At 38.4% G+C, this 20,785-nt stretch overlaps 1 protein-coding gene across 1 annotated transcript in view; it reads right to left on the bottom strand.

Moving 5' to 3' along the window:
- SPRED2 (sprouty related EVH1 domain containing 2) overlaps window positions 1-20,785 on the bottom strand; it is a 170,581-nt gene that overhangs the window by 36,326 nt on the left and 113,470 nt on the right. Inside the window, exon 4 of the mRNA XM_053712096.1 lies at window positions 5,656-5,720. Coding sequence (XP_053568071.1) covers window positions 5,656-5,720 — 65 coding nt within the window. The remainder of the gene's footprint in view (window positions 1-5,655; window positions 5,721-20,785) is intronic.

Genomic DNA, 20,785 nt, shown 5'->3' on the forward strand with positions numbered 1-20,785 from the left:
CTTTCCAGGGTAATAAAGTATTCGGTTCTCAGTTGGATTCTTTTATCTCAACTGTTACTGGAAGGAAAGGAACTTTTTTTCCACAGGATAAAAAAATCTGAGGTAAATTTAGGTCTAATAATTGTTTTTTGTTCCTTTTCATCACAACAAGGAACAAAAGCCTGATCCTTCATCCTCAGGAGCGGTATCAGTTTGGAAACCTTCTTCACTTTGGAATATATCCAAGCCTTATAGAAACCCAAAGCCAGCTCCTAAGTCCCCATGAAGGTGCGGCCCTCATTCCAGCTCAGCTGGTATGGGGCAGTTTACGTTCTTTTCAAAGAAATTTGGATCAATTCCGTTCACAATCTCTGGTTTCAGAACATTGTTTCAGAAGGGTACAGAATTGGCTTCAAGTTAAGGCCTCCTGCAAAGAGATTTTTTTCTTTCCCGTGTCCCAGTAAACCCAGCAAAGGCTCAAGCATTTCTGAAATGTGTTTCAGATCTAGAGTTGGCTGGAGTAATTATGCCAGTTCCAGTTCTGGAACAGGGGCTGGGGTTTTTATTCTATCTCTTCATTGTACCAAAGAAGGTCAATTCCTTCAGACCAGTTCCGGATCTATCAATATTGAATCGTTATGTAAGGATACCAACATTCAAGATGGTAGCTGTAAGGACTATCCTGCCTTTTGTTCAGCAAGGGCATTATATGTCTACAATAGATTTGCAGGATGCATATCTGCATATTCCGATTCATCCAGATCACTTTTAGTTTCGGAGATTCTCTTTTTTAGACAAGCATTACCAGTTTTGTGGCTCTACCGTTTGGCTTAGCATCAGCTCCAAGAATTTTTACAAAGGTTCTCGGTGCCCTTCTGTCTGTATTCAGAGAACAGGGTATTGGTATTTCCTTATTTGGACGATATCTTGGTACTTGCTCAGTCTTCACATTTAACAGAATCTCATACGAATCGACTTGTGTTGTTTCTTCAAGATCATGGTTGGAGGATCAATTTACCAAAAAGTTAATTGATTCCTCAGACAAGGGTAACCTTTTTAGGTTTCCAGGTAGATTCAGTGTCTATGACTCTGTCTTTGTCAGACAAGAGAAGTCTAACATTGATATCAGCTTGTCAAAACCTTCAGTCACAATCATTCCCTTTGGTAGCCTTATGCATGGAAATTTTAGGTCTTATGACTGCTGCATCGGACGCGATCTCCTTTGCTCATTTTCACATGCGACCTCTTCAGCTCTGTATGCTGAACCAATGGTGCAGGGATTACCCAAAGATATCTCAATTAATATCTTTAAAACCGATTGTACGACACTCTTTGACGTGGTGGACAGATCACCATCGTTTAGTTCAGGGGGCTTCTTTTGTTCTTCCGACCTGGACTGTAATTTCAACAGATGCAAGTCTTACAGGTTGGGGAGCTGTGTGGGGGTCTCTGACGGCACAAGGGGTTTGGGAATCTCAGGAGGTGAGATTACCGATCAATATTTTGGAACTCCGTGCAATTTTCAGAGCTCTTCAGTCTTGGCCTCTTCTGAAGAGAGAGTTGTTCATTTGTTTTCAGACAGACAGACAATGTCACAACTGTGGCATACATCAATCATCAAGGAGGGACTCACAGTCCTCTGGCTATGAAAGAAGTATCTCGAATTCTGGTTTGGGCGGAATCCAGCTCCTGTCTAATCTCTGCGGTTCATTTCCCAGGTATAGACAATTAGGAAGCGGATTATCTCAGTCATCAAACGTTGTATCCGGGCGAATGGTCTCTTCACCCAGAGGTATTTCTTCAGATTGTTCAAATGTGGGAACTTCCAGAAATAGATCTGATGCTTTCTCATCTAAACAAGAAACTTCCCAGGTATCTGTTCAGACCCCGGGACCCTCAGGCGGAGGCAGTGAATGCATTATCACTTCCTTGGAAGTATCATCCTGCCTACATCTCTCCGCCTCTAGTTCTTCTTCCAAGAGTAATCTCCAAGATTCTGAAGGAATGCTCGTTTGTTCTGCTGGTAGCTCCAGCATGGACGGATTCTTTTTCGGATGGCCTTTTGCCAACCGTGGGCTTTTCCGTTAAGACCAGACCTTCTGTCGCAAGGTCCTTTTTTCCATCAGGATCTCAAATCTTTAAATTTAAGGGTATGGAGATTGAACGCTTGATTCTTGGTCAAAGAGGTTTCTCTGACTCTGTGATCAATACTATGTTACAGGCTCGTAAATCTGTATCTAGAGAGATACATTATAGAGTCTGGAAGACTTATATTTCTTAGTGTCTTCTCATCATTTTTTCCTGGCATTCTTTTAGAATTCCGAGAATTTTTTTACAGTTTCTTCAGGATGGTTTAGATAAAGGTTTGTCCGCAAGTTCCTTTAAAGGACAAATCTCTGCCCTTTCTGTTCTTTTTCACAGAAAGATTGCTAATCTTCCTGATATTCATTGTTTTGTACAAGACTTGGTTCGTATAAAACCTGTCATTCAGTCAATTTCTCCTCCTTGGAGTTTGAATTTGGTTCTGGGGGCTCTTCTAGCTCCTCCTTTTGAACCCATGCATTCATTTGGACATTAAACTTCTTTCTTGGAAAGTTTTGTTTCTTTTGGCCATCTCTTCTGCCAGAAGAGTCTCTGAATTATCTGCTCTTTCTTGTGAGTCTCCTTTTCTGATTTTTCATCAGGATAAGGCGGTGTTGCGAACTTCTTTTATTTTTTCCTAAGGTTGTGTATTCTAACAACATTAGTAGAGAAATTGTGGTTCCTTCATTATGTCCTAATCCTAAGAATTCTAAGGAGAAATCATTGCATTCTTTGGATGTTGTTAGAGCTTTATTATATTATGTTGAAGCTACTAAGTCTTTCCGAAAGACTTCTAGTCTATTTTTCATCTTTTCTGGTTCTAGAAAAAGCCAGAAAGCTTCTGCTATTTCTTTGGCATCTTGGTTGAAATCTTTAATTCATCATGCCTATGTTGAGTCGGGTAAAACTCCGCCTCAAAGGATTACAGCTCATTCTACTAGGTCAGTTTCTACTTCCTGGGCGTTTAGGAATGAAGCTTCGGTTGATCAGATTTGCAAAGCAGCAACTTGGTCCTCTTTGCATACTTTTACTAAATTCTACCTGTGTTTTCTTCTTCTGAAGCAGTTTTTGGTAGAAAAGTACTTCAGGCAGCGGTTTCAGTTTGAATCTTCTGCTTATGTTTTAATTAAACTTTATTTTGGGTGTGGATTATTTTCAGCAGGAATTGGCTGTCTTTATTTTATCCCTCCCTCTCTAGTGACTCTTGCGTGGAAAGATCCACATCTTGGATAGTCATTATCCCATACGTCACTAGCTCATGGACTCTTGCTAATTACATGAAAGAAAACATAATTTATGTAAGAACTTACCTGATAAATTCATTTCTTTCATATTAGCAAGAGTCCATGAGGCCCACCCTTTTTGTGGTGGTTATGATTTTTTTTTTTTGTATAAAGCACAATTATTCCAATTCCTTATTTTATATGCTTTCACACTTTTTTCTTATCACCCCACTTCTTGGCTATTCGTTAAACTGATTTGTGGGTGTGGTGAGGGGTGTATTTATAGGCATTTTAAGGTTTGGGAAACTTTGCCCCTCCTGGTAGGAATGTATATCCCATACGTCACTAGCTCATGGACTCTTGCTAATATGAAAGAAATGAATTTATCAGGTAAGTTCTTACATAAATTATGTTTTTTTTCTAAAACCGGAGATCTCATATCTTTGAGCCCTTATAACTTTTTTATGCAATATTTACTTTTAAATACCCATGATAAACCCCTTTTCGCTTGCGCGTAACTGTTAGCGCTCTACTCGTAATCTGGCCCTTTAAGGGGAATTCCTCTTTGTATTTATTGTCACTTTAAAGGGAAATTATAGCGCAAAAATGACACTCATGTTTGTTAGTGCATGTCATTTTTACACTAGCGACCATACAATGCTGTTTGTTTAAACTCTGTAAATGGATTAAACACATAGTTAAAACACTGCTCAAGAACTGCTGGTCTAGAGCAAATACAGCCAGTAAACCAATCAGCAGCAATAGTTGCTTAAAATTAAGAAATCACATTAGCAGAAAACTACAAAAGTAGATAAAAAATATTGTATATAAATCAGTTAGTAACCTCACAATTCTAAGGCAACATTTTAAATCTCTAATTCATTAGGACAAGTATTTTTGTGAATTAGAATACTTCTTAATTATCTAGTGCCAAACCAATGCTGCCATAGCCAGGACAATTTAATATTCACTTCACTGCAAAGTCTGCAATCACTACAAAACTTACAATGTTAACTTTAAACGCAAAAAGGAAACCATCATTCTACTATTATAAAGACATAAACTTTCCATAATCCAAGGTGATTAGAAATAATTAACTTTACTTAATCTTGATCTAGCAGACAATAAGCATTAAAGGGACAGTCTACTCCAGAATTGTTATTGTTTAAAAAGATAGAAAACTCCTTTATTACCCATTCCTAAATTTTGCACAACTAACACAGTTATATTAATATACTTTTTACCTATGTGATTAACTTGTATCTAAGCCTCTGCAGACTGACCAATATTTCAGTTCTTTTTACAGACTTGCATTTTAACCAATCAGTGCTGACTCGTATATAACTCTACGGGAGTGAGCACAATGCTATCTATATGGTACACATGAAATAGCACTGTCTAGCTGTGAAAACTGTCAAAATGCACTGAGGTAAGAGGCAGTTTGCAAGGGCTTAGAAATTAGCATATGAGCCTACCTAGGTTTAGCTTTCAACAAAAAATACCAAGAGAATAAAGCAAATTTGATGATATAAGTAAATTGGAAAGTTGTTTAAAATTGCATGCCCTATATGAATCATCAAAGTTTAATTTTGACTAGACTGTCCAATTAACAGCAAGGTATTCATAAAAAAACCCACAATATAGAAGGGCACATACATCATTTTGTATTTTATATTTATCTTTTCCATAAAAGGGTAATGACATCCATAAATACTCCTTTATCTATCATGCAAAAAACAGTTTAAAAAAAAAAAAAAAAAGATACTGATGATAAGCAGGGGTCAGCAACCTTGGCTCTCCAGATGTTTTAGAACTACATTTCCCATGGTGCTAACGTGTAGTTCTAAAGCAACGGGAGAGCCAAGGTTGCTGGCCCCCGATGATAAGCATCTTTTAATCAGGGGCTTATATATATTTATAAATTTAAAATGGTGCTTATAGGAGTGAGCCCAAAACTGATTAGCGGAATGCCTGACTGTTACTGTACAATCAGCTTATATTCATTTGTGAGTGTGACACTGAAATCCCTTTAATTATTATATCTTTATATAGAAGCTGAGCAAAATAAATAGGAGTCTAATAGTTAAAACAATAACAAATCTGTTCTAGCTTATATTTCTTTGTAGTTTTACTTTTATACCCCCTTAAACAAGAGTTTCATTAAAAAAGTAATCATGACCCCTATTTATAACATTTATATTTACTTTGTGTGTTCCTTTTGAAGAAATGTATCTTTAATAATATGATGTTAAATTGTTTTGTAATTAGTAAGATCCCTGAAATGGTTACAATTTGCATCTGTTTTATAAAATCAAGCCAAGTATAGTATATTTACCACCTATAGATGTACTATTAAATGTTATATACTTACAGCAAAAACGTCATCATCACCAAGTTCAGCCTCATTATGAATTGTGGAAGATGATGTTGTGGATCCTTTAAAAGAAAGAGCACTTTTTAACATATTTCATATTTATACAATAATAAGGTTTTAATACTAAATAATTGTGAAATTATGCAATATTTAATGCATGCAAAGTATATCAGCAATTAGGACATAATAGCTAAAATAGTAGAGTGCATTTTAATTTTGCAGTCTACTATCAAAACAATTTTTTTGTAAAAGTGATTATGGTTTAGAGGGTAGTGGCGTATATTGTATCAGTGGTGACCTTTTTACATCAACCCAACCACAGCCAGCTTCTGAGCAGGTGTGGCGTATAATGTGAATGCAACTGGTATACACAGCATATGTACATATGCTCCACGAAAAGTAATAACTTCTACTAGAAGCAACAATTCTGTGTTTTCTTTACTAAGCATATTTGCTATTACAAGTATATTGCAAAAATAATACTCTCATATATATTATATAGAAGGAACAGTAAGTCAGAATGAAAAGTTTATGATTCAGATAGTTCTTGCAATTTAAAGAACTTTACTGCTACTATGACATTTGCTTTTCTCTCGCGCTGAAGCATAAACCTAGGTAGGCTGAAAGGAGCTTAGGAGCATTCATGTGTCTTTAACAGTCCAGGGCAGCAGTGTTTGCAACTAAGTATAACATTGCTATAAACATTGTTGCAAACACTGCTGCCGGATGGCTAAAGATGATATCCGCACGCTCCTAAGATCACACAGGATTAGTCTTTAACAAATGATACCAAGACAACTAAGCAAAATTGATAATAAAAGTAAATTGTAAAGTTGTTTAATTTCCTTTTAATGATTGCATTGCTAAAGATCACCATACAAAACATTTAGTATAAATGCAATAAGAAATCAAGACATTGAGTCTGAACATTAAATGTAGGTTCCCAAACATTGTAGGTACCTCAGTGACCACTGGTTTTATAGGACCACTAAAGTCAAAATGACATTTTCATGATTCAGATAGAGCAGCAATTTAAACAACTTTCCGATATACTTCCATTATTAAAACGTGCACATCCTTTTTATATGCACACTTTCTGAGACACCAGGCCCTTCTGCGCACATGCAAAAATGCACAGTATGTAAGTACATGCATTTTGTAATTGGCTGATGACTGTCACATGATACAGGGGGAAGGAACATTGGATTAACCGAAATATTCAACTGCTCATTCCAAATTTAAAGTGTTATTGCATTGTCTTTTTAATTGTGCACTTGTAAGTTATTCAAGTAAAGTAAAAATGTGTGTAATTTTAAACAACTTTCTATTTTATTTCTATTATCAAATTGGCTTTGTTGTCTTGCTATCCTTTGTTGAAGAGTACATCTAGGTAGGCTCCGAAGAGTTCAGAAGCGTGAACGTGTCTTTAGAACTTTATGGCAGCAGTGTTTGTAACGATGTATAATGGTACTACAAACATTGTTGCAAAATACTTCTGCAATAGAATACTAAAGACACGTGCATGCTCTTGAGCTCTTCTAAGCCTACCTAGATTTAGTCTTCAACAAAGGATAGCAAGACAACAAAGCAAATTGAATAACAGACATAAATTAGAAAGTTGTTTAAAATTGCTAGTCGTGAAAATCATGAAAGTTTCATTTTGCCTTTCCTGTCCATTTAAGTGTTATTTTAGATGCTGTTTTCTACACACAAAGTCATCTTCCTGCTGTCAGTCAGAGGTTTAAAGGGACACTGAACCCAAATTTTTTCTTTTGTGATTCAGATAGAGCATGCAGTTTTAAGCAACTTTCTAATTTACTCCCATTATCAATTTTTCTTTGTTCTCTTGCTATCTTTATTTGAAAAAGAATGCATCTAAGCTTTTTTTTTTGGTTTAGGACTCTGGACAGCACTTTTTAATTGGTGGATGAATTTATCCACCAAACAGCAAGAACAACCCAGGTTGTTCACCAAAAATGGCCCGGCATCTAAACGAACATTCTTGCATTTCAAATAAAGATACCAAGAGAATGAAGAAAATGTGATAATAGGAGTAAATTAGAAAGTTGCTTAAAATGTCATGCTCTATCTGAACCACGAAAGTAAAAATTTGGGTTCAGTGTCCCTTTAAGGAACATATTTCCTATGTTAGCCACAAAGACGTATACAGTAACATTATTATATCATCACTATATATTTAACCCCTTAACGACCGAGGATGTGCAGGGTACGTCCTCAGAAAAAAGGCAGTTAACGCCTGAGGACGTACCCTGCACGTCCTCGGTGTGGAAAGCAGCTGGAAGCGATCCTGCTCGCTTCCAGCTGCTTTCCGGTTATTGCAGTGATGCCTCGATATGGAGGCATCCTGCAATAACCTTTTACAGCCATCCGATGCAGAGAGAGCCACTCTGTGGCCCTCTCTGCACCGGACATCGATGGCCGGTATCGTTGGTGGGTGGGAGCCGGTGTGGGAGGTGGGTGGCGGCCATCGATGGCCCTGGTCATGTGCAGCGGGGGCGGGATCGTGGGCGGGTAAGTCCGGGGGAGCGTGCGGGAGCGCGCACGTGCACGAGGGGGCGGGCGCGTGCACGGGAAGGGAGCGGGTGGGAACGCTACACTACAGAAAAAATGTGGGACATTTAATGTTAAAAAAAAAACCCTTAGGTGTGATTTAGGTGGTGGGGGTTGGTCCGTGGGCGGGGGGGGGGGGGAATTGAGCAACACAACAGAAAAAAAATAAAAAAAAATAAACATTTGATTGTTCAAACTGGGTACTGGCAGACAGCTGCCAGTACCCAAGATGGCCCCCAATAAGGCTGAGAGGGAGGCTTAGAGAGCTGTTTTGGGGGGGAATCCTAAACACAGCATATGTAAATATGCTTTTTTTTTTTCTTAAAAAAAAAAAAAAAAAACTTTTATTTTAGTACTGGCAGACTTTCTGCCAGTACTTAAGATGGCGGGGACAATTGTGGGGTTGGGGAGAGAAGGGAGCTGTTTGGGAGGGATCAGGGGGTGGGATGTGTCAGGTGGGAGGGTGATCTCTACACTAAAGCTAAAATTAACCCTGCAAGCTCCCTACAAACTACCTAATTAACCCCTTCTCTGCTAGCCATAATACACGTGTGATGCGCAGCAGCATTTAGCGACTTTCTAATTACCAAAAAGCAACGCCAAAGTCATATATGTCTGCTATTTCTGAACAAAGTGCATCCCAGAGAAGCATTTACAACCATTTGTGCCATAATTGCACAAGCTGTTTGTAAATAATTTCAGTGAGAAACTTAAAATTGTGAAAAAATTTACGTTTTTTTTTACTTTGATCGCATTTGGCGGTGAAATGGTGGCATGAAATATACCAAAATGGGCCTAGATCAATACTTGGGGTTGTCTACTACACTACACTAAAGCTAAAATTAACCCTAGAAGCTCCCTAATTAACCCCTTCACTGCTGGGCATAATACACGTATTGTGCGCAGTGGCATTTAGCAGCCTTCTAATTACCAAAAAGCAAAGCCAAAGCCATATATGTCTGCTATTTCTGAACAAAGGGGATCCCAGAGAAGCATTTACAACCATTTATGCTATAATTGCATAAGTTGTTTGTAAATAATTTCAGTGAGAAACCTAAAGTTTGTGAAAATATTTGTGAAAAAGTGAACATTTTTTTTTATTTGATCGCATTTGGCGGTGAAATAGTGGCATGAAATATACCAAAATGGGCCTAGATCAATACTTTGGGGTGTCTTCTAAAAAAAAATATATACATGTCAATGGATATTCAGGTATTCCTGAAAGATATTAGTGTCCCAATGTAACTAGCGCTAATTTTGAAAAAAAGTGGTTTGGAAATAGCAAAGTGCTACTTGTATTTATGGCCCTATAACTTGCAAAAAAAGCAAAGAATATGTAAACATTGGGTATTTCTAAACTCAGGACAAAATGTAGAAACTATTTAGCATGGGTGTTTTTTAGTGGTAGATGTGTAACAGATTTTGGGGGTCAAAGTTAGAAAAAGTGTGTTTTTTTCCCATTTTTTCCTCATATTTTATAATGTTTTTTATAGTAAATTATAAGATATGATGAAAATAATGGTATCTTTTGAAAGTCCATTTAATGGCGAGAAAAACGGTATATAATATGTGTGGGTACAGTAAATGAGTAAGAGGAAAATTACAGCTAAACACAAACACCGCAAAAATGTAAAAATAGCCTTGGTCCCAAACGGACAGAAAATGGAAAAGTGCTGCGGTCATTAAGGGGTTAAAGAAATATTCTACTATGAATATAAAATGCTCTGTCAGAGCAATTTATTTTTCAATAAACTACCTTCTTTTAATATGTGTTTAACTTATCCAAAAGTATTAGACATGTAGTCAGAGTTGTATTTTTGGAAAACCCACATTCTGGTCCAGATTAGGATACGGCCATTGATTGGAGCATACACATTTATTCTTGTTTCTGATTGGCTCACCAGCTCTATCCTTACCTGGAGTGGCACAGGAGCACATGATTTTTATTTTGGCCCCTTTGCAGGAGTTAAACATATTTTTAAAACACCATAGATCGAACAATGAAGGAATTTGTAAAAATGGACTAAAACCCTCTAGTGTATCTTCCATAAGCAGTCCTCTGGACAAACAATACTAGCAATATATGCATGTGGCAGGCCCAAAGTAGCTAAACAAGGTTTATAAAAACAAGTGACAAAGTAGAACTGTAGGAGTGGACAGACCATGTGGAGGAGTAATTGGAAATGGGAAAGAGGTGCATGCCAATATGAAGAACAATGCAACATTCTGTTCCTAAATTGAAAAAGGATTTTAATAGGATTCTAGAAAATATAAACCAAGACGTCAGGACTTTAATGAGCTTATGTTTGATGTCTGAAACATGACATCAAATATGTCTCCAAGGCAGAAGGTCTGGGTATTGAGAGAGATTGATAAAGCGATTGCTCTGTCATTGGCACTCAAGAAGCAATGCTTCCTTGCCATTAAAGACGGTTTTCTCAATTCGTATAAGGTTACTCCTAAAGACCAACACATCTTAGGAATAGGTATAAAACAAATGGAGTCTGTGGCTACTATAAACAAAATTCTGAGAAATGTGTGTGTGTATATAAACAGTACTATGGAAAAGTTTTAGACGTGTAAAAATGCTGTAAAGTAAGAATGCTATAAAAATGTTAATAGTTTATTTTATTAATTAACAAAATGCAAGGGAGTGAATAGAAGACAAAACTAAATCAAATTGATAGTTGGTGTGACCGCCCTTTGCCTTCAAAACAGCAAAAAAAATCTAGGTACACTTGTACACAGTATTCTAAGGAACTAGGCAGAAGGGTTGTTCCAAACATTTTGGAGAACTAACCACAATTATTCTGTGGATTTAGGCAGCCTTAGTTACTTAATGTAATCCCAGACAGAATCAATGATGTTGAGATCACATCACATCCAGGACTCCTTGTTCTTCTTTACACTAAAGGTAAAGATACATTTAGGGTCAAACGGATGGCTCCCTGATGGTATTGCATGGTGGAGAAGTATCTGCCTGTACTTCTCTGCATTGAGAAGCCCATTCATTCTGACCAAATCTCTAAAGCTATTTGCAGAAATGCAGCCCCAAACGTGCAAGGAACCTCTATCATGCTTCACTGTTGCCTACAGTCACTCATTCTTGTACCACCCTCCAGCCCCTAGGCCAGGGCTCAACAAACCCAGGATTATTCTCCATATATCTATATACATATTCAACTGCCTGGCTCCTAAATATTCTTACTGGCTCCTAATTTTTGAACATATTCGTCAAGCACTGCCTTTGGCAATCAAACTGCCTTCTGCTACAGCCAAATATTTCAAATTTTGACTCAGCCCAGAGCACCTGCTGCCATTTTTCAGCAACCCAGTACCTGTGTTTTCATACCTAGTTGAGTTGCTTGGCCTTGTTTCCCTGTTGGAGATATGGCTTTTTGGCCACAGGTCTTCCGTGAAGACCACTTCTGACCAAACCTCTACAGACAGTAGATGGGTGTACCAGGGTTTCACTGGTTTCTGCCAATTATTAGCTGACTGTACTGTTGGACATCTTCCGATTATGAAGGGAAGTAAGCATGATGTGTCTTATCTGCTACACTAAGTTTTCTTGGCTAGCCACTATGTCTTAGAGTCCTCAACATCACCCGTTTTTTTGTGCTTCTTCAGAAAAGCTTAGAACGGCCCATCTGGAAACCCCTAACTGCCTTGAAATTTCTGCCTGGGACAGACCTAGCTGATTCAGTATAACACCTTGTATCTTGTTGCTGTGCACTTTTGACATTAAACTGTCTTCAGCAACCTCACCTTATTAGCAGAATTTGGCTGTTCTAACCCAGTTTTATTCCTCCTATCCAGCTGTTTTTGTTTCAGTTAATTGATTTTCAACCTTCATATTAAAATGATGACCATTAGTACCTGTTTGATATAACTGTTTAACCATGTACCTATATGCATGTACCTAGAAAAACTGATGCTGCTTTGAAGTTCAAAGGGTTGTCACACCAAATATTGATTTTATTTATATTTTTCTTCTGTTCACTCACTTTGAATTTTGTTAGTTGATAAAAAAAAACAACATAATTTATGCAAGAACTTACCTGATAAATTAATTTCTTTCATGGTGGCGAGAGTCCATGAGCTAGTGACGTATGGGTTATACATTCCTACCAGGAGGGACAAAGTTTCCCAAACCTATAAATACACCTCCCACCTCACTAATACCTTATTTTAACACATAGCCAAGTTAGTGAGGTGTATAAGGAGTAAAAGCATAAAAAAAGAGGAACAGGATAAAAAAATGTGCTTTAATACAAAAAAAAATCATAACCCCCCAAAAAATGGGTGGGTCTCATGGACTCTCGCCACCATGAAAGAAAATAATTTATCAGGTAAGTTCTTACATAAATTATGTTTTATTACATATAGGTGGCGAGAGTCCATGACCTAGTGACGTATGGGATATAATACCCAAGATGTGGAAGTCTAAGAGTCACTAGAAAGGCAGGGAAAAAATAAAAAACAAAAAATTTATGCTTACCTGATAAATGTATTTCTTTCTTGACACGGTGAGTCCACAGGATCATCAATTACTGTTTGGAATCAATACCCAAGCTAGAGGACACAGATGATACCGGAGGACAAGACAGGTAACCTAAACAGAAGGCACCACTGCTTGAAGAACCTTTCTCCCAAAAGAAACATCCGCCAAGGCAAAAGTATCAAATTTATAGAATTTAGCAAAAAAGTGTTCAAAGAAGATCAAGTCGCAGCCTTATAGATCTGTTCTAAAGAGGCCTCATTCTTGAAGGCCCCAGAAGAAGACACCACCCAAGTGGAGTGATTTGTAATTCTCTCAGGAGGCAGCTATCCAGCAGACTCATAAGCCGTACTCTAACACCTCTCAATCAGAGGGAAAGAAGAGGCAGTAGCTTTTTGGCCTTTGCATTGTTTGTTGGCCTATCTGGTAAACGTAGAGGACTGACGAAAATCCTCGAAGCCCGCAGATAATATCTTCTGAATCCACACAACATCTAAGTTGTGTAAAAAATGTTCTTTATGAGAAAAAGAATAAGGACAGAGAGAAGGAAACAACAATTTCCTAATTAATATTCCTGTCCTCAACAACCTTAGGAAGAAAACCAAACTTGGTACAGATAACGGTCTTATCAGCATATGCGATAAGGAGAAACACACTGCAAAACTGAGAGTTCAAAACCCTCCAAGCAGAAGAAATAGCTATAAAAAACCAAAACTTCCAAGATAATAACTTACTATCTATGGAATGCATAGACTCAAACAGAGCCTGTTGAAAAAACTTCAAGAACAAGGTTAAGACTCCAAGATGGAGCACCTAAATTAAACACAGGCCTGATTTAAAATCTCTGTTTAGGAATGCAAGCTGTCACTATAAGCACATTCCGGCTGCGAAAGCAGGAATTTTACCTGGGTTCAAACCCACAACCTTCTGCTTCAGAGCAGTGGAGCTAACCATCACACCACATTTGACAAATGGATTGTAAATCCGGTACGACCACCAGACGCCTAAGTAGTAATCAGACCCTTCAGGGTACTGACCGACAAACCCTTTCTCCAAGGGACCAAGACTAGTAATCCTGACTCTACTCCGGGAGTAACCCCTGGATTCACAGCAAAAAGGATATTGTCTATATCTTATGACAAATCTTTCTAGTAACGGGCATGTGAGCCGGAATCGAGGTCACAATGACCGACTCAGAAAAACCCATGCTTAGACAAAACTAAGTGTTCAAATTCCACGCAGTCAGCTTCAAAGTAACAAGATTTGGATGAAGGAAGAGACCCTGATCAGAAGGTCCTTCCTCAGAGGCAGTCCCAAGGTGGAGAGAGACTATATTACCAGGTCTGCGAGCCAGATTCTGCAAGGCCATGCAGGGGCTATAAAATTCACTGACGCTCTCTCCTGTTGATTACGAGTAATGACTTGTGGAAGGAGAGCAAACAGAGGAAACAGGTATGCCAGACTGAATTCCAGGCAAACTGCAAACATCTATCAGGGCGGTCTGCAGATCACTTGACCGTGAACCGTACCATGGAAACTTTGCGTTCTGTCGAAAACGCCCTCAGAAACCAACTCCAGACCCTCCATTTGAGGGCTTACCTAGAGAACACCAGATGGGGAATCCACTTCCCCGATGAAATATCTGTCTGATCAAAAATCCATTCCTAAAAATCTACCCCTGGAAAGTGGATGACAGACAGCAATTGTGAAGTTCCTCCCACTGAACAATCCAAGATACCTCCTACACGGCTAAGGAACTCCAGATTCCTCCCTGGTGGTTGAAAAAAAACCCATTGAGGAGATATTGTCCGACTGGAACCAAGCTAAGAACGGCTGAAGCCAATCCATTAAAGATTGTAAATCGCTCACCAGAAGATAGCAGATACTTAACTAGACCCAGACTGCTTACCAACCCAGTAGGTCTGTGTCCAAGGTCACATCACCAAGGAACGTCTCCAGAAGCACGCGCCCTGAGACAGATACTCCTGAAAAACCACAACAGGAGAGAAACTCTTGAAGACTGAAACTAGAACAATTCTCTGAGATAGATCCAATTTCATGGAAAAAACAAGGGAAAGATGACTAAGGGAACCATCCGAACAATTCCCTCCAAACAGAGAGTTCCTGAACAGTGAAACTGGAGCTAGAACCAGACTCCCCACCTCCTGGTTGCAAGATGGCTAAACTACCCACCAGGCCACGAGAGTCTGCAGATGGATGGCCAGTAGATTGCAAATAGATTTATTATCTGACCTCTGTTAGCTATCTTCTCCTAAATAGAGAATCTAACGCCTAACGTGCATGGTCTTCCCAGGCGGATACCCATCCAGGTACTGACCAGGCCTGGCCCTGCATAACTCCTGAGATCAGAAGGCTTTGGGTGGTAGTCCCAATAAGTTACCCTTGTAGATGAGACAAGGAAAACTCCTTTCCAGATTCATCTCCCATCCCTCTAAAAGAGAACCAGCTCGAAGGAAGGTTGACACCTGAGCCATATCTTGTTCAGAAAAACACCCTTGCAATACTCCAAGACCTAAACGTCTGTCTAGAATAAGGGAACTGAGTAGATCCCAAATCAAAGGAACATCCTTCAGGACCTATATTCAATGAACAGACCCCAAATGAGGGTCAGACTGATTTACCAGAGGTAAATACCTTCCCGTTCCCTAACTGAGACTGGAACTATCACTCCCAGAGCGAAAGGCTCTGAACCCAGTTCAAGGATTGCCTCTCATCCTACCTGTATTGCAGATACTCTAGAAAGAGAGCTTGCCCCTGGGAGGAAAACTAACTTGGACACACTAAGTCTCCACCTTACAAGGAGACATCAGAAGCGAAGGACAGGAGGAACATAAAATATAGAACCTGCAACTACAGAACTGTAAATCCTAGGCTGTACCACTAGACCTCAGGTAGGCTTCTCAGCTGAGATTCCAGCCACAAAGCCCAACAGCTAGTACAGCAAGTCTCACAAGACCAAACATTGCTCTAAAACTAAAATTCAACAAATTCACGAAACTCCCAAGAGTTGACTACGACAGGCGTATTGATGTCGTCAAAGTAGTTAAAACCTCCCAATAGTATGCTAAGTGTGAAAACATACATCTGAAGGAGATGACTTCAGCATCAGGGCACTGCATGTGATGCCATAGAGGCTTAGGACAGATAAGGAGAAGAATGTTTCATTTCCTAAACAGCATCATCCTGGGAGATCCACAGTTGGAGGGCAAACAGCGCCTATGACTATGTACCGGCTACACTATTAGGAAGACCCCCTATTAGGTCTGGTGAAGATAACTGTGAAAGATAAATAGGAGCGCCTATGGCTTAGGTACAGTCAGGGATCGCACTCTGGGTGGGTTATGTACTGAAATTGATTATTTATTATAATATCCAAACATTAAACATAAAACAAAGATATGGAATTAAAACCTCATAAAAACATATAGCCTAGTACAAAGGGTACTACTTAGTTACATCAGTTCCTTATTAAGAATCACTCACATACAAAAATATGCAAAAATATAAGGCAGGGTTTGTATCCTCTATTGCAACAAGGTTATTATACCAAACTGTAGACCTTCACAACAACCAGACACGACGACTGGTCGATGCTAATAAGCACTGTATGTGTCAATACGAATTCACACCATATATGTGTATGTGCGTGAACAAGAGACAGTGACAGTCTATAATTCAGAATATTAAGATACAATAGTCTAATATGTCAGAGTATTAAAAACGGTGATCTAATATGTAAAAGTGGTGATATAAAACGTGTAAAAATGGTGTTATTTAAAAAATAAATCACATTGAAAAAGGATCAGAGACTCTGAAAAAAGTTTTAAAAATAAAGTGAGACAAAACCGGTTTGTCAAAAATGTGAATAAGGTAGCAAGGTGATATGTAAAAATACAATGACCAAAATGTGCAATAAGGTGATCAATGTTGTACAAAAAGGTGTTCCTGTGCTTGACTCCTGATAAACAATAGTGTCTGACTCAAATAGATTGCTAACAATAGACAAATCCAATGTTGACCTGTCAATATAGCTTATGCAATATTAATACATAAAAACATAAAAAACATATCTAAAAAACAAATGACAATTCCTAAAAGTCCTAAAATATTGTCCAGTTAATAGTCCAATATTGTTGGTCCACACTGGTAGGGGAATGGAGGGAGAAAAAAACCCAATTAACTTTGAATTGTATCCTGATCCAGAGTCCTAATACTTGCTGGATGAATCTGAAATCAAAAACAGAAACACTTTATGTGAGGTATTTTTTCTGTTTTTGATTGGACTATTAACTGGACAATATTTTAGGACTTTTAGGAATTGTCATTTGTTTTTTAGATATGTTTTTTATGTTTTTATGTATTAATATTGCATAAGCTATATTGACAGGTCAACATTGGATTTGTCTATTGTTAGCAATCTATTTGAGTCAGACACTATTGTTTATCAGGAGTCAAGCACAGGAACACCTTTTTGTACAACATTGATCACCTTATTGCACATTTTGGTCATTGTATTTTTACATATCACCTTGCTACCTTATTCACATTTTTGACAAACCGGTTTTGTCTCACTTTATTTTTAAAACTTTTTTCAGAGTCTCTGATCCTTTTTCAATGTGATTTATTTTTTAAATAACACCATTTTTACACGTTTTATATCACCACTTTTACATATTAGATCACCGTTTTTAATACTCTGACATATTAGACTATTGTATCTTAATATTCTGAATTATAGACTGTCACTGTCTCTTGTTCACGCACATACACATATATGGTGTGAATTCGTATTGACACATACAGTGCTTATTAGCATCGACCAGTCGTCGTGTCTGGTTGTTGTGAAGGTCTACAGTTTGGTATAATAACCTTGTTGCAATAGAGGATACAAACCCTGCCTTATATTTTTGCATATTTTTGTATGTGAGTGATTCTTAATAAGGAACTGATGTAACTAAGTAGTACCCTTTGTACTAGGCTATATGTTTTTATGAGGTTTTAATTCCATATCTTTGTTTTATGTTTAATGTTTGGATATTATAATAAATAATCAATTTCAGTACATAACCCACCCAGAGTGCGATCCCTGACTGTACCTACGCCATAGGCGCTCCTATTTATCTTTCACAATCATCCTGGGAGATATAAGGCTCAGAGGGTAACGTCTATTCCGTGGAATTGAGGACAAGCAGGGCACTGCCTGTGGCGGAAAAAAAGCTTAGGCCGTATAAGAGAAGCTGTTGGATATATAAACAGCATCATCCTGGGAGAAGAGAGGTTCCCAGGCAACAAAGCATCTTGTGGCGTTGCACTACCTAGCTTATCAGAAGAGTAAATATAATAGTCTTTAAATTGAAGACAATTCATATTAATTCATATTTAAGAACAGTGCCCTTGAGTCTTTATTTGACAAACTTATACTGGCTATAATTTATAAGGATAGTTGCTACTATTTGTGACAATATCACAAAAAAAATAGTGTATCTTTAACATTTAGCAGCAGCATCCAGCTGGTTCAGCCATTAAGACTCGAACTGCTGACACTGCACCGCTAAGGGCAGAATGACTAAATGCGGCTCATGACACTGGGAACTAGAATTAGATTCCCCTCTAAAATATTTCAAAACAATAGCTTGCGCCAAAGCACCATTCCGATCGCCACCTAGAGAACAAGGCAGGACATGCAGAACTCCTAACGCCCAAAATGGCCGCTGGGGAGAAGGAGGCGGAACAGACTGCTATACTGCATGAAGACGAAGTGTGCAAACATCGCGCTTCATCCGGCCATAAGGAAAGTACTAATCTGCACCGAGTCCTCTGTAATTTTTAACACAAAGTCAAAACAGCAGTGACTTAGCTTGCCAAGCCGCAAAACAGCTTTTTTATTGCCAGAAGGGGAGAGCGTGCGTACTTAACAGCTTTGCTGTGGTGCTCTTTGCCACCTCCTGCTGGCCAGGAGTGATATTCCCAACAGTAATTGATGATCCCGTGGACTCACCGTGTCATAGGAAAGAAACAGCTATTTCCGCTGAGAAATTAAATCCAAAAAAATAATTAAGTTTTCTTAAAAATTCAAAAAACAAAATCATAGGCACTATAATCTAACTAAGACACCTGCCCGAAGAACCTTTCTAACAAAAGCTGCTTCCAAAGAAGCAAAAACATCAAAATGGAAATATTTAGTAAAGGTATGCAAAGAAGACCAAGTGGCTGCTTTACAGATTTGATCAACTGAAGCTTCATTCTTGAAAACCTAAGATGTGACAACTGATCTTGTAGAATGAGCTGTTATTCTCTGAGGCGCCTCTAAATAAGCTTTGTGAATCAGAAGTTTCAACCAAGATACCAAAGAAATGGCAGAGGCTTTCTGACCTTTTCTGGAACCAGAAAAAATAACAAATAGACTAGAAGTCTTTCTGAAATCTTAAGTAGCTTAAATATAATATTTCAAAGCTCTTACCACATCCAAACTATGTAAAGACATGTCAAGAGTATTCTTAGGATTAGGAAACAAGGAAGGAACAATAATTTGCCTATTGATGTTGTTAGAATTCACAACTTAAGGCAAAAATTAAACGAAATCCGCAAAACAGCTTATCTTGATGGAAAATCAGATAAGGAGACTCGCAAGAGAGAGCAGACAATTCAGAAACTCTTCTAGCAGAAGAGATGGCCAAGAGAAATAACACTTTCCAAAAAAGTAGTATAATGTCCAAAAAATGCATAGGCTGAAAAGGAGGAGCCTGCAAAGTCTTTAATACTAAATTTAGACTCCAAGAAGGAGAGATAGATTTAATAACAGGTTTGATATGAGTCAAAGCCTGTATGAAACAGTGAACATCAGGAAGATTAGCAATCTTTCTGTGAAATAAAACAGAAAGAACAGAGATTTGTCCTTTCAAAGTATTGGCAGACAAACCTTTATACAAACCATCCTGAAGAAACTGTACAATCCTAGGAATTCTAAAAGAATGCCAAGAATAATCATGAGTGGAACACCATGAAATATATGTTTTCCAAACCTTGTGATATATTTTCCTTGAAACAGGCATACAAGCCTGTATCATAGTGTTATTTACAGAGTCAGAGAAACTTCTATGACTAAGGACTAATTGCCATGCCTTCAAATTTAGAGATTTGAGATCCAGATAGAAAAACAGGCCTTGAGATAAAAGGTCTGGTCTTAGAGGAAGTGACCAAGGTTGGCAACTGGACATTCGGACAAGGTCCACATACCAGAACCTGTGAGGCCATGCTGGTGCAATCAGAAACACATAAGATTGTTCCATTATGATCTTTGAGATCGCTCTTGGAAGAAGAACCAGAGGTGGAAAAAATGTAAGCAGGTTGGTAAAACCATGGAACTGCTAGAGCATCCATCAATTCCGCCTGAGGATCCCTGGACTGGAGAGGTATCTGGGAAGTTTCTTGTTTAGATAAGAGGTCATCAGATCTCTGTCTGGAAGACCCCACATCTGCACAATCTGATAGAACACATCTGGATGGAGAGACCACTCCCCGGATGATGAGTCTGACGGCTGAGATAATCCGCTTCCCAAATGTCTATACCTGGTATATGAATCTCAGTGATTAGAAAAGAGTCTATCAAGGATTAAAAACTCCTTGTGCTGTCAAAGACCCTCAAACAGCTCCCCAACCTGTGAGACGTGCATCTGTTGTGATCACAGTCCAGGTAGGACGAACAAAGGAGGCCCCTTGAACAATAAGGTGATGGTTTAACCACCAACTCAGAGAGAGTTGAGTGTTGTGATTAAAGTATATCAGTTGTGATATTGGAGTATAATCCCTGCACCATTGGTGCCACATGCAAAGCTGTAAAGGTCTCATATGAAAACAAGCAAAAAGGATTGCATCTGATGCTACAATCATGAGACCTAAAACTTGCATGCACATAGCCACTTAAGGGAATGATAAGAAACTGAAGGTTTAGACAAGCTGAAACCAATCTCAAACGTCTCTTTCCTGTTAGGGATAGAGTCATGGACACTGAATATATCTGGAAATCTATTGAGC

This window comes from Bombina bombina, chromosome 4 (genome assembly GCF_027579735.1).
Source record: "Bombina bombina isolate aBomBom1 chromosome 4, aBomBom1.pri, whole genome shotgun sequence".
Taxonomy (NCBI): domain Eukaryota; kingdom Metazoa; phylum Chordata; class Amphibia; order Anura; family Bombinatoridae; genus Bombina; species Bombina bombina.